The following is a 13,477-nucleotide window of genomic DNA, read 5'->3' on the forward strand; positions in this document are numbered from 1 at the left end:
CTGAAGCTGATTGCTCTCTTTATGAACTTCCTCAAACAGCCTGTCCCCCTAACTTCCATATAAAGAAAATGAAAGTTAGCTGCTCTTCTACAAGAGCTTCCTTTCCTCTCTTCAATGTGTTTTGATACTTGCTGAAATTAGTGTCACCTGGTTCTTAGATTACAGGATCTAGTGAATAACAGCTGTTAATCTATCGTCTCTACTCCCTTTGCAGTTTTAAAAATCTTGACCATACTCTCCCTTGGCTTTTTCCTTTCCACACAGAAGAATTCCAGCTGCTTTAGCTTCTGCTTGTAAGGCAGCTACTAAATCTCCTTAAACCCTGTGAGCACTTCTGTCTGTGTCTTCTCTAACGTATGTCCTTTATAAGAAGGCATGGTGAAGTAAGACTAATGACTTAAGCTTTTCTACATGAGCGTTCTGACTCTTTGGTCAACAAACCCTGTGATCAGGACAAAAACCTCCTCAGAAAGTTACAGTACTGCCAGATGAGGAAGAGATGAGCTCTCACTTTAATTTGTTTGCAAATGATTCCTTCTTCCTATGTTAATATTTCTGCTCAAGAAAACAAAGTTATGTTTTGTAAACACACTGGCTGCACTGAGAGAACAGCTGCAGGTGCATCACAGGGTTCTCCTCTCAGAGAAAAACTGATAGAGAACCCTGTATTCTGTTGCTACCTACATTTGTCAGTTACCTTGAAATGACTATTTCCTGCCTACAAGATTCATGCAACATTGTGTGATCACACAGTAGGTATTTTCTGTTAAGAGCCAGCATTTATAGCTGTAATATACAGCTATGGGAGTCACCTATGCAAGTAGAATAAATGGCACTTTAATGTGTCAGTTACATGAGATAATAAGGCCAACTGTTGCCTACAGCAAAGGCAGATGCTTCTGAGCTTTACTGCATTTATGAGGACTTGTGAAGAAGGTCACAATATGTGGCAAGTAGATCTAGAAGAGATAGTCATCTGGTAACACTGCAGTTAAATTAGGTAACATACATTTCAGATGATTAGCTCCATCTGGCAAACTGGTAAGGCAATAGAACTGAAAACCATATTTAAATATATTTGTTTGGCTGCTTATGATCTCATACCAATGAACAAGCAAACTTGCCTAACACTACCTTAGATGAGTTACAAGGAAGGTTACACATCTACTTTGTTCTGTAGAAACTCTTGAAGCACATGCATGTAGAGACAAAATAATCAAGGCACAGGGGAAAAAAACAATTAAAAGAACTGCATGTAAATCATCACGATTCAAAAATCTGCTGGGGAAATGACTCTTGCCAACAGGCCAGTGCAAATCAGGAGAAAACCACAAGGGATATCAACTTCAGTTCAATTCACACACATTTCTAGTCCAAATAACTAGATTCAAAGAAACACAAATCTGGAACTAACAATTTCAATATTTTCATTGGTAGGATAAAAACTCTAGCGGGAAGAAAACACAACGGGAAAAGTGTTCTGCAACTGTTGCACTCTTGCCTTCATTCATCTGAATCAAATTCTAACACACACACACACACAGAGCCCCACTCCTGAAACCTTTCATTTTTTGTTAGTAAAAATAACCTTGGTGACAATAGCATTCATTTTAAAAGCAAATTAAATAAATGTATCTTTTGAAAGCTACTCTGAAGAAGTCCCTTTGGACAACAATAAGAGGTTATTCAAAAACACTTGTGAACTGTTGATCAGCCCTATAAAATCTTAATGAAATTGAAAATGCTTCATATTTATAGAATGTTGTGTTTTCATTATTTTATATTTATCTGATTTCCTTATCATGATTTGGAATTCAAAGATTCCAAATTTTTTGCAACACAAAATGTTTGGAATTCACTGGAGAATAAAAATTCCCTATTTCAGTACTGGCTGTTTTCCGTATATATCTTATGCTTATAATAATGTATTAATTAATAATTCATACCTTGTATTTACTGTTGCTATAAGTATGTAGCAAGTAAGAAATAAATAGAAAAACATAGAAAAGCCCCAAAAACTTTGCCTTACGCAACCTTCTAGTACGTAAACAATCTACAGTTCACTTGCATCTCTAAAATGTTTAAAGAAGTAACTGAACATCATTATACTGTTCATCAAAATAACAGGGCAATAAAATACTGGAACTCTCAGATACAAGACATGATATTTCAAAGTAAAATACTATCTTGCCTGCCAACATCCCACAATTTGAGTCTCTAGGAACATTAAGTATTTCCAAGAGTTATTAAATGTGACAAGATACAATTTTGTGTCTTGTATTACATATTAAGAAAGGTATCACACAAGTTAATAATTCTAGTTTCAAATACTTTGGAAAATAATTGTGATATGAAACTTTAGAAGGTTTCACCCAAAATGCACTGTATTTCTGTATATAAACACTGAAGACAAGACAATCAACATTTAGTATCTCTGGGGCCCTCTGTATGAGGAAGTCATTGAAAAGATTCAGCTACAGTCACTATTTGAAGTTGCTTTTCTTGGAATAGAAAAAAAAATAAATTCCAAGTTAGCTGCCCAGAAAACAGTAAACTGAAGTTATACTGAGTGTTCATATTTGAAGATACTCTTCCAATCCAAAAGTCAGTCTGAGAGCAGGTGCTACTGCAACATTAGGTACCACATATTTCACTACTCATTTTGAAGAGACAAGACCATCTTTGAAAATATAAACAATTGCTAACCATTGCATATCTGGAGATAGAAATAAAATCAGCTTTGCAATGCCAGGCAACAACAGGACAACACAAACAAAGATCACTACATCACATTAAAATCAATGTACAATGGAAATCATTAACTCTGAACACATTAATTTTCAATAAAATGTTTTATCAGACATGCTATGCTGCTATGCTGAAGGCAGGAAATTGAGAAGGCAGAACACTGATAAAATCAAGCAACTCTGATTTGCTGCCAGGAAAAGTAGAAGGTGTAGGAAAGAATAAAAAAGCTCCTGGAAGTAACATTCTCTCCTGAGGTGGTATTAAATTGTCTACAGTAATTAAATTTGAAATACTACCATCACTGCGAGACATTTGCAGTACAATACTCCATGAACAGACTCTCACATTAACTCTTTACCAAGGTCTGATAATTAATTTTAATAAAATCCTCTAGATAGTTGCACCAGTTGCTACTTTTCAGCAATGCTACTTCTACAGTGAGGCCAGCTTTATTAAAACTGCTACCCAAGGAATAAAACAAATATGCAGAAACATGAAGGATATACTAAAAGATCTCAGGGAAGTCTGAACAAATATTAGGCTTCAGCCTACTGTTAACCTAGAAATAGTTCTGCTGTGTTTGGATTTGACTTCATCAGTTAACACCGGATTAAGAAAGTATCTTAACATCTGCAGAGAAACTGGATTTATTTGACTTTTACCTACCGTCTTCAGTGTACATTACAGTTTGAAATTTGCCTGCAAGTAACTAAAACTTTCAACAAGTACTTGTTATGTACTCTTTGACTTACCTCAAAACCAAAGGCCACTATCAGCCAGCATGATTTAAGTATCATCTGCTAAAGCCCCAGATCTCATTTAATATTCACCAGATGTCAAATGAGGCATGAGTTTTCAGAAATGTAATGATTTCTTTTATACATGGGAAACAGAAGAGCTTTTAAAAGGCTCTATAGTGTCCCAAATAAATTGGATTATTTTGAATCAGAGTTTAATTTTCTTTTGCAAGTCATCTTTCCTAGAATGGAGATCAATTTATAGCTTATGTTCAACTTTCTTATTGTGTGTTTCATTAACTTTTCAAATTTCATTAACCTTCTTGTTTTGACTGGTGAAACTTAAACTTTTATGACAGAATTAACTTGATCTGCCAAATCAGAAAGAGTATGAAAAGTCTTTTCTTCTAAAGTTCATTATAAGAACTTCAATGAAAGAAGCATTTACCTTGGTGGATCCATAAACCACTTTTAAGTTTATAACTTAAGCAGGGAAAAAAATTGCATTTTAATGTGTGCGGCAGGTGAAAGGCAAATCTTGTTCTTTCAAGGAACTTTGTTGTTGGTCAAATAGGAAATTAAACTTTTATTATATAAGAAACGAGTAAAAGTAAAAATACCCAAACCAAACACCACCCCACAACAAACCACACACACAACTAATTGGAAAATTACCATTAGTATTTAAACTTTCTCTGGTGAAGGCTTTGAAGACTCTCTCAGGGTGGTGAACAACAGGAGAGTAACATCCCTCTTTGCTTGCATTCCCTAGGCAGAGAGGTGAGTGTCTTTTCCTGCAGGAGAAAGGACAGAGTATCACTGGTATAGCCAGGACCAATTATGCAACTGCACTAAGGTCTAATGAAGGGGATGTTGGAGAGAAAATGTTTAGGTGTTTGTTGACTACTTAGGGACTATGTTTTTAAGCAAAGTTAATTTACGGTAAAAAACAAGGACTGGTGTTACGGCACAGCTCTGTCGTGATATTCCTCGAGGTTACAACAGGAGATTAAGATTCCCGCGGGGTACCAGCTTGTAAATCCTTCCACGCTTCGCAGCGCGCATTTCAACGCCTGGACGCCAGCATGCTTGGCTGCTGGCGAGCGTGAGAGGAGCCCGCGAAGCTTGGAGCGAACAGTCAGGCTGTATAGAGCTGCGGTAAGGAACAACTGCACCGCTCCTATACAGGCAGAGCCTCACTTCTTCTTCCTCCCCCACGTCCCATACCGCAGCCGCCGCTGCGGGCGCGCCCCCGATACCTCCAGCGGCCTTACCGCTGCGCTCGGACTGATTGGCGGAGGGCGGCTCCGGTCCCACCCGCCAGAGGCGGGCACAGGGGACCTGCCCCGCCGGGAGCTCCCCGCTGTCCTGGGAGCCGGGGCAGTGTATGGGGCAGGAGGGCATCCGGGGACCCGGACGGCAGCTCTCCGCGTCGGCGAAGGGAGAGAGAGCGAGGGAAGCCTTTCATTGTCTGCTCGGTAGTAGCATCTCCGTGGGGGCCGACAGCAGCGCCGGTGTATGCCTCCGGCAGGCGGTGGGGTGCCAGAACGGAGTGGAGGCAGAGAAAAGTGATGAGAAGTTGAGGGAGGACGGAGTGAGGGTGCCCTCTCCTCGGCCCGCGCTGCAGGAACAGCCCAGCCCAGCAGCAGGTGCAGCAGAGCCTGGGCGGAGGGCACAGGCGGGCCCGGCGCTCCCGGCGCCGCAGCGGAGGGTGTCTGGCGAGAACAGGGCCTGAGACTGGGCCGGACGGAACCGCGCAGCCCCCGCGCCCGCTCGACTGAAGGAAAAGAGTGGCAGGCGGAGCTCCGAGCAGTAGTTCGCTTCGGTTTGCGGCTCGTTACCAGAGGCAGTGAAGCAGAGAAACGGCCCAGAAGGGAGAGCGGTGAGGGAACTCGGGAATACCCCCAGGGGCAGCGGGAAGGGGGCGAGGCGGACAGAGGTACCTGCGCAGGGCGCAGCCGGCAGGGAGATAGGCGCGGAGGAAGGCTCTCTTTTCACCTTGCGGGTTTTTTTGTTTGTTTGTTTTGTTTACCCCTCTCTTGCTTGCTTTCCTTCCTCCTTCCATCTATCCCGTAACGCAAGAGCAAACCCTGAGCGCCTTGCATCACCCCTAGCGGGGGGTCTGGAGGAGTGGGTGCGGGGGTGGGGGGGCGCGGAGAACGTGGACGAACTGGCAAGAACCCGCAGGGGAACGTGGCGATGCGGTGTCCCTGAGCAAGCGGAACGGCGCGGAGGGGACGGTGTGACCTGGGAGTGGGGAGGCAGGAAGCGCCGTGTCCTTGTGGGGGTGCTGAGGGGCGAAGAAACGACACCTGTCTACCCGTCCTTACCCTGAGGTGAGCTTGGGCTGCTGGTGCGAGGAGAGAAGGGGCTTGAGGGGTAGCAGGGAGTGCGACCATCCATTCAAGAGGGTCGCTGCGCGGCAGGCACGGCACCTGTGTGGCACGGCCTCTCGGGGCGGGCAACCGGGCAGTCAGGCGGTCGCTCTGGCCGGCCGCCCTCCGGCGCCGCAGCGGTGAGTGCGGGGAGAGTCACTGTGGGGGGTGGTGCTGGGTGGGCAGGTGCCCGCGCCGCGCCTTGAGGAGGTTGAGCGCCATGAGTCGTGCGAAGAGGAGGAAGAGGAAGGAGGACGGGGCCGCTGCGGTGCTGCCGCTGAGGCAAGTGCTCAGCGCCTTAGCGGCGGGCAGGCGCTCAGGAGGAGTGGGGAAACTGAAGCGAGTGGTGCCCGTGCGTGAGGGGCAGGGGGCGAGGGGGCGCGCGCCGCGGCCGTTGGCAGCGGCCGTTGGGCGCGGCCGCGCGTTACCTGCTGCTCGGGCACCGAGGGCGGGAAGCTGGGACAGGCGGTGCCGCAGGCCCTGGCGGTGCCGGTGAGGAGAGGGAGCCATGCGCCTCTGACACTGATTTTTGGCTTAGTGCAGCCTTGCGTTTCGCTCTGCCCCGTGTAGTTTAGCTAATTAAAGTGGTTGCTCAGCCCTCGGTGTTGCCGTGAGGGGCTGTCACCCACAGCCGTCCCAAAGTTATGTAAGCCGGGCGGCCACATTGGCTTGTGGAGGCCGAGAAAATGTTTTATTACCCGGCTGCCAACTTGAACACATCATGTGAAGGATCTCTGTGTGAGTGTTTGGCCTGGGACGCGCCTGGAGCGTGCTGTGCTTTCCCTGAATGCTAACTGAGCTTGGACCAAAAGTGCCTTGCCTTTGAGGGGAGAGCATTGCAGCAGTGCTGCCATGCCTCGCCTCTGGGCTTAGAAAGAAGGAAGACGATTAAGCAGAAACTTTTAAGGGAAGATGTCAATTAAGTTGCAGCGTTTAAACAGATATTACCTTGTTTCTCGTCTTTTGTAACTTGCACACGTACTGGCCTTAGCACTACCTATGGAACAAGAGGAAATCATTACAAAATACGCAGCCTGTTTTGCATGCTCATCAGAGTAGCTTGGGGATGAACAGCAGTGGGTAACTAATGGCATAGTTCCTTGGAGGTTCCTTCACCGCCTCCCAAAGCAAACACCTTAAAAGTAGTGTTTTCATTTTTGCTATTATGACTAAATGACCTGAGTCACATAATTCCACTTGTTTCTAGGCATTCTAAAATGTGTCTTTATGTTTCCTATCTGAAGCTGCCTTTTCTACTTCAAGCAGTTGCCACACAAGGTCACTTACATACTTCAGCTGAGCTAGTTTTATAGGACCAACACAACATAGTATGCAGTTAACCTTTTATTTCCTTGTTTTTGTTCTTTTGTTTCTGTCATTAATCCAGGTTGAATGTTGCTTGCTGCAGTGACTCTGTTTTGTTGGGTTTTATGTATTTTTTTTCTCAAAACTACCAACCAATTTGTGATAGTGTTTGGGTACTTTCAGAGAGCTTCTATGTTATTGTGAAAATGTTTTTCTGTTGAAATACAAGGAAATGAGTATTTGGTCTGAGTTGCTTGCATCTTACCTTTGACTTTTGCACAACACTTGCCATCAGCAGAGCTTTTACCAGGAAGCAAGAAGAGAAAAAGATCTGCTTTTTGTTGTGTGTGTTTGTGGAGTAGATAGACTTGTAAGGTGAGAATCATGTTAGAGTGCTTTATAAATGCCCCTTTCGTATTCTTGGAGTGCTCTAAGCACTTGGGTGGTTGTAAAGTGGGATTTGTGTGAAGAAACCTGTAGGACTATCCAGGGCTTGAGGAAAGGGCTCTGAGACAGTCCCCACATCAGTTCTGCACAAAGTGGTGTCGCACCTGAGCTTTGTCAGAGCCCTCTCCTTGACTATGTCAGAGAGCAGCTGACTTCTAAGGAAGTAGTAATGAAGCAATAGATAGCTCTTATATACTGCTGGCAATTTCAACTTGGTGAATGGCTACTAGCTGGTGTATTTAATTGGCAGTCATTGCAGCAACAGTTTGGGGTTGGCCTGTGATCAAGGCAGAACTTTCAGCTCTGGATTGCCCTCTGATGATAAACAGATATTTTAGGTATCTTTTAGAGAAATTAAAGATAATCAGAACTACCATGTTCATGAAATGTTAATGCCTTGTTTGTCCTATCTAAACCATTTCAGAGGTAGCTATCCAGATCAACCCTTTGAGATGGTAACAGTTGGTCCACTTGGAGGAGAAGTAAGAGAACCTGCCACAATTCTCTGCTTTCTCTCTATAATTTACTGTGGCTTGGTTGATTTCTAGCAATAAGTTTTATTTCCAGGAATGGACAAAAAAAAATCATATCTACCACTCAGCAGGAACTTTGATTGATGTTACTGCATTAGATGTTACTGTATGTGCAGATACCAGATGACAAGGTATTGTGGTGTGCCTCATCATCCATAAAACATTACCACTGCTCATAGTGTTGCGTGGCCTTTTCTGTACCTGTTGAGACTTGAACAGAGCATGTATTTTGCTGGAACACCCCTCCTACTACTTTAAAAAGGGTCTGCAATTAATTATACTAATAGCTGTAACACAATGGCTGTCCTGACTTACTTTGTAATTGATGTTCCTGAGCATGAACTACATTATTTCTGACTATATCTGCAGAGTATTTTGTTGCCCACACCTACTTCCCTTTGTGTTTTACCCTTTGGGCTCTTTAAAGTGCTTCTTTCCACATCACTATTTTAAACTGGGTTGCTTGCTGTAGAACAGCACCAAGAATCACCCTGGTTTATACCATCTTTAGTCTCTTGTCAGTTACTAGAAAGATCAAATTATGGTATTAAAAGCTAGTATGATGCCTGCTGTAAGATCTCATTGAAGAGATGCTTGTCAAGTTAAATACTTTTTCTGTCCAGATCTTAACTTTTAACAGAAATACTTTTATTGCTGTTTCGGTATCGGAGCGATATTGAAAAAGAGAACAGGATTGTGTTTCAGAAGTGCGGATACATTGGAGGCATTTGAAATAACTAATATTTTGTTATTTTTATTATTGAAAAATCTGTATGATTTTTTTTTGGTTGTTTTAGAGATACCTTTGAGCTGAAAACTGACATTCTGATGCAGCTTGGTGTTTGTGAATAGACATTGCAGAGGCCTCTTTTCCCTGTTTGCCAGAAAGTAAAATACCCTGGAACTATATTTAATATAATTCTCTCTCCTGAAACATGTTGTGCTTTTCCATTTTTCCTCTGGAACAGCTGTATTTGAAGTGAATTTGTAAGACTTGTGACATTTAGTTTTTTGAACCCTTGTGAAAAAATAGTTCTAGTGTTTTATGCCACTTGGGATGTATAGCTCTTAAATGCTTTTTGGAGTCCTGTTAATAGTCCCTGCAGGGAAAAAGTCTTTAAGAGGTCTGTAGCTTTTTAAAGAACCTCTTAAGAGTTGATTACCTCTATTTTTCATTGCATTAAAAAAAAAAAAAATCATGCTGTATCTAATAGAAGAATTTTCAGCTCTGCTTTTTGCTGTTACATAATCACACCATGCTATTTTGGATTTTTTTTTTATTTTGCTAATTACATGAAAGATTTTGTGCTACAGTTCTTGACTTGGAGCCAGTTCGTTGGAACAGTAACAAGTCCTTTTGGAAAATTTTGGAATGGTTTAATGTTGAGTTTTATTTGTTAAATCCTAAATAAGAGAAGAGTTGTTGACACTACTTGTAGTTTTATGGAGTAACTTAATTGTTGAGCTGTTAAAAGCAGGACATTGAGATGCTTGAGCGTGTCCAGAGAAGGGCGATGAGGCTGGTGAGAGGCCTTGAGCGCAGCCCTACGAGGAGAGGCTGAGGGAGCTGGGATTGGTTAGCCTGGAGAAGAGTAGGCTCAGGGGAGACCTTATTGCTGTCTACAACTACCTGAGGGGTGGTTGTGGCCAGGAGGAGGTTGCTCTCTTCTCTCAGGTGGCCAGCACCAGAACGAGAGGACACAGCCTCAGGCTGCACCAGGGGAAATTTAGGCTCGAGGTGAGGAGAAAGTTCTTCACTGAGAGAGTCATTGGACACTGGAATGGGCTGCCCGGGGAGGTGGTGGAGTCGCCGTCCCTGGAGCTGTTCAAGGCAGGATTGGACGTGGCACTTGGTGCCATGGTCTAGCCTTGAGCTCTGTGGTAAAGGGTTGGACTTGATGATCTGTGAGGTCTCTTCCAACCCTGATGATACCGTGTGTGTGTGATACTATACCTGGAACACCATCCTTGCTCTGTCTTGAACTCTTTGATCAATAGATATTTAACTTTTTTTTTTTTTTTAGGGAAAGAATAGCTGCCTACTGGCCCAATTCAAAAAGATTATTTTCTAGTATGGAAAGAAGTGATGGTCATTTTTGCAGACTATAAAGTTAGCAGTTAAGATTTAAGGGGTTTGAAAGATGTTGTACATAACTTTTATAAATTTTACAGGTCAGATTTGCAACAAGTAGTTATAACCTGATTTGTTTTGACAGTATCTCTGAAATAGCGCACTTGGCACGCACAAAATTTTGTTTGTGCAGTGGGATGAGTGTAGTTTTATTATTTCCTCTGTTGTGCTTTCCTCCTATCAATGGGTGCTTTAACTTCATCAGAAATAAGTGACTGAACACATTTTTCCTTTCCTAGTGAATAATTGAAGGAAGAGTTAATGGGAAATCTTTGGTCAGCTTCAACTTTTGAACTACAATTCATTAAAAAAAAAAAGTATTTTTAAAAGAATTGTACAAGTCTTTGACAGAAGTGAAATACTGGTGTTAAAAACTGATGAGTAGTACTAATGAGTTGTTACTTCCTCTTAACTTCCTTTTATGAACATCATTGTTGTCTTCTCAAGTTATTGTTTAAATTGAGAAATTCTCAGGTTCAGAGAAAAGTCAGATTTTTTTACCTTCTTTGAATGAGATCAAACAAGCCTATCTCTTTGAATGAATGAAATTTGGATTAAGAACAGGGATTTTGGCTGGCTGAGGAGCCCACACCAGCTGGGTAGCAGGATGTGCTTTTTGCATGTCTCTCCTCTTGGCTACACCTGTCCTTGAACTGACTGAATGCATATTTAGTTACTGCTTTGAACCTGGTTTGTTTCTTGGAAAACAGTGTTTTCTCTATTTGTCTAAGATGAAACATGGGAAATAGACATAGGAACAAGAATACAAATATAGGTGGTGTTGTGCTAAATACGTAAACACTTCATACTGATGGAAATTCTGTCATGAAATACTGTTTCAAGTCAGCACTTGAGTTCTGCCTTCTTCAAAAGCAGTTACTGAGCTGTGGTAGTGACTTAAAATGTATCTCTTTTGGATAAATAATATGTAGTGATTTAAGAAAATGGAGTAGTTGTTAGAGAATGTAGATGCTGTTTCCAAGTAGCTAAATGTTTATTTTACAAGTTTGCTTGGGTGGCGAGTTCATCATAATGTAAACAAGCACTGAAACGAACTTTTTTTTTTTTTAACAGCATGGGTGTGCTTAGATGTTGAACTTGGACCTTGGTAACTGTGTCTTTCTCAAAAGCGTTTTTGATTAGAAGGTTGCTGTCAGGAAAAAGCTTGCAGACGGAGGTTTTTGACAATGGCAGCACTCAGGATATAGGTAGCACTACCACTGCAGGGATTATCTTTGGGGCAATGAAATGGTTAACTAGCTCTAGTGTCTGCAGTCAGTAGATCTCAACAGTTGGCTAGAAAAATCTCTAGAAGATCTTGTATGAATTGCACTCAATACGGAGTTATTTGCAACATAAAATCAGGTCAATTGTGCTCTTTTTCATCCAAGTCCTGAACAGTTGCTAGGATGGAGGTTCCCTATCCTTCCTGATAACCCTTCCCTGTGCCACACCACTCTTACAAATGAAAAGGCTTCTCTAGTGCCAGCCTGAACTTTTTAAGCTTCAATTATTGTTCCTTCCAGTAGTGACAAACCTGTAGGGAAAGAATTTGACAGTGAAGCTAATGGGAAGAACCAACAAGATGAACTGGCTAAGCTGGAAGCAAATGCACATTTTGATCCTGGTGTGTTTTTTTTTTAATATATATATTTATACGTATACTTTTTTTTTAAAACTAACTGTTATTTTTATCAGGTTGCCAAGTCAGGTGTTTTTTTGTCCCTGATGGTCCTTGTGGCACCAACTGAAATGGTATTCATAGCTTTAAGCTCTAGGTAGTGCTGGCTGCAGATGTTCTTGTGATATAAGAGTTGGGGCAATTTTTCATGCAGAAAACTTGGTATGCTGTGAGGTGAGCTATACAGACTGTGGGAATCTTGCTGCTGCTTCATACCTTGCTGGACAAATAGATCTCTTGCCTCTTCTGCTTATAGGCTTCTCTTTTGCTAAGCCTCATGTCTGAGCCAACTTGAAGGAGACTCCCAGTAGTCTAAAACTTGCACACCAGGTACTGTAAACACCAATAATGATTTGTTGAAGAATTAGACCCTTGATTTAAGCCTTGTTGGTCTTTGGAAGAATCTTATTTCCTGTTCCTGGGCTCAAAGAAACTGAACTTTGAGAGGTCTTGATGCAGGTGGTGTTTGGTCCCTGTGCACAGAAGTCTTAGAGAAATTGAGTATAAAATGCTGTGGGAAGTTTTATTTACATGTATTTTTCCTCCAAACACTCTGAAGTGAAACATTTCAGGTGTTTTTTAGTAAAATGGCTAGATAGGCCAGTCTAGTGTTGGAAGCATCTGTTGCTTGTAGGGCCTGACAGACTGTAGATGTCTTCTCATATCCCAGAAAGTGCAGTTTCAGTGGGTAGGAACAGACACTTGTACACATGTACTAGCACTTAGTGTGCATCTGGATGGTTTGTTGTTGAGTTGCTGTTTTGGCATTGTACCCAGATTATTCTCTGTGAACTGTAGTCTGTGAATCATCTTTAATCTTGGCCCTTTGCGTCTCTTAATTCCTTAATGTTTCATGGCATGGAATCATAGAATGGCTTAGGTTGGAAGAGATCTTGGAAATCGTCTACTCCCTGCCATGAGCAGGGACACCTCTCAACTAGACTTTGTAAATCAACAGATTGTATTTGATTTTCAGATTGTCTGAGAAAATCCACAGATGCCACCTTTAGACTCGTCTTCAGCTGTAATAAATCTGTAGTCAACTACTGATCCTAGAAATTGGCAGGATATTTTTGTGTATTAAAAAAAAAAAAAAGTAGAGCTACTGGAAAAAATACTGAGTAGTCTCTTACTCCTTAGTGGAGTGTAGAAGGATCCTGAGTTAACATCTGCCCCCTTTCACTTTAAGTGATGTGATCTTGCTCTAAAAATCAGAGTGTGAAGAGGGAAAAGGTGTAACACAATACTGTCTGTATTCTAAAAACCAAATTCTGCTAAGAGGCAGTTCAAAGCAGACACTACTAATCTGAAATCAAAAGAGAATGATTTGCTTTAAGAAGACCTACCTGTAGATCTCCAAACAGAACCTAGCGATGAGCAGATTGAATGAACTGAGTGTTGGATTGTGTGATGTTGTTGCATACAATCTTGAGTAATTATTTTAATTGAGCTGCATAGGAGCAAAACGTTAAGTATTTTAACTTTATTCAAAGTTTTATTTCCTATTGAAGAAACATCTG

The 13,477-nt window shown here is 42.0% G+C and overlaps 2 protein-coding genes across 6 annotated transcripts in view; one reads left to right on the top strand and one right to left on the bottom strand.

The window, feature by feature from the left end:
- Positions 1–4,148: 4,148 nt before the first annotated feature.
- On the bottom strand, positions 4,149–6,370 carry LOC135179077 (uncharacterized). Its single transcript, XM_064150447.1, has 3 exons — positions 6,289–6,370; positions 4,760–5,475; positions 4,149–4,279 (listed from the first exon to the last, which is right to left on the bottom strand). Exons 1-3 carry the CDS (start codon positions 6,368–6,370, stop codon positions 4,205–4,207), a joined length of 873 nt encoding a protein of 290 aa, XP_064006517.1. The 3' UTR covers positions 4,149–4,204.
- UGT8 (UDP glycosyltransferase 8) overlaps positions 4,207–13,477 on the top strand; it is a 47,362-nt gene continuing 38,091 nt past the window's right edge. Inside the window, exon 1 of one of the 5 annotated variants that reach the window (XM_064149854.1) lies at positions 4,207–4,265. The gene's annotated coding sequence lies outside the window, so the exon portion shown is untranslated. Of the gene's footprint in view, positions 4,644–5,281; positions 5,368–5,894; positions 6,001–6,098; positions 6,143–13,477 lie in introns of those variants that run through there. The other 4 variants (XM_064149855.1, XM_064149853.1, XM_064149858.1 and 1 more) reach the window with 4 other exon arrangements.

Source organism: Pogoniulus pusillus, chromosome 10 (assembly GCF_015220805.1).
Source record: "Pogoniulus pusillus isolate bPogPus1 chromosome 10, bPogPus1.pri, whole genome shotgun sequence".
Classification (NCBI taxonomy): Eukaryota; Metazoa; Chordata; class Aves; order Piciformes; family Lybiidae; genus Pogoniulus; species Pogoniulus pusillus.

What these genes read in the sequence shown, in the direction of transcription:
- LOC135179077 (XM_064150447.1), bottom strand. Translation starts at nt 6,370, where the DNA reads ATGGCTCCCTCTCCTCACCGGCACCGCCAGGGCCTGCGGCACCGCCTG. An exon ending in CCTCGGTGCCCGAGCAGCAG is followed by an intron (nt 5,476 to 6,288) that starts GTAACGCGCGGC and finishes CAAGGTGAAAAG; the next exon opens with AGAGCCTTCCTCCGCGCCTA. An exon ending in CAATCAGTCCGAGCGCAGCG is followed by an intron (nt 4,280 to 4,759) that starts GTAAGGCCGCTG and finishes TTTCTCCTGCAG; the next exon opens with GAAAAGACACTCACCTCTCT.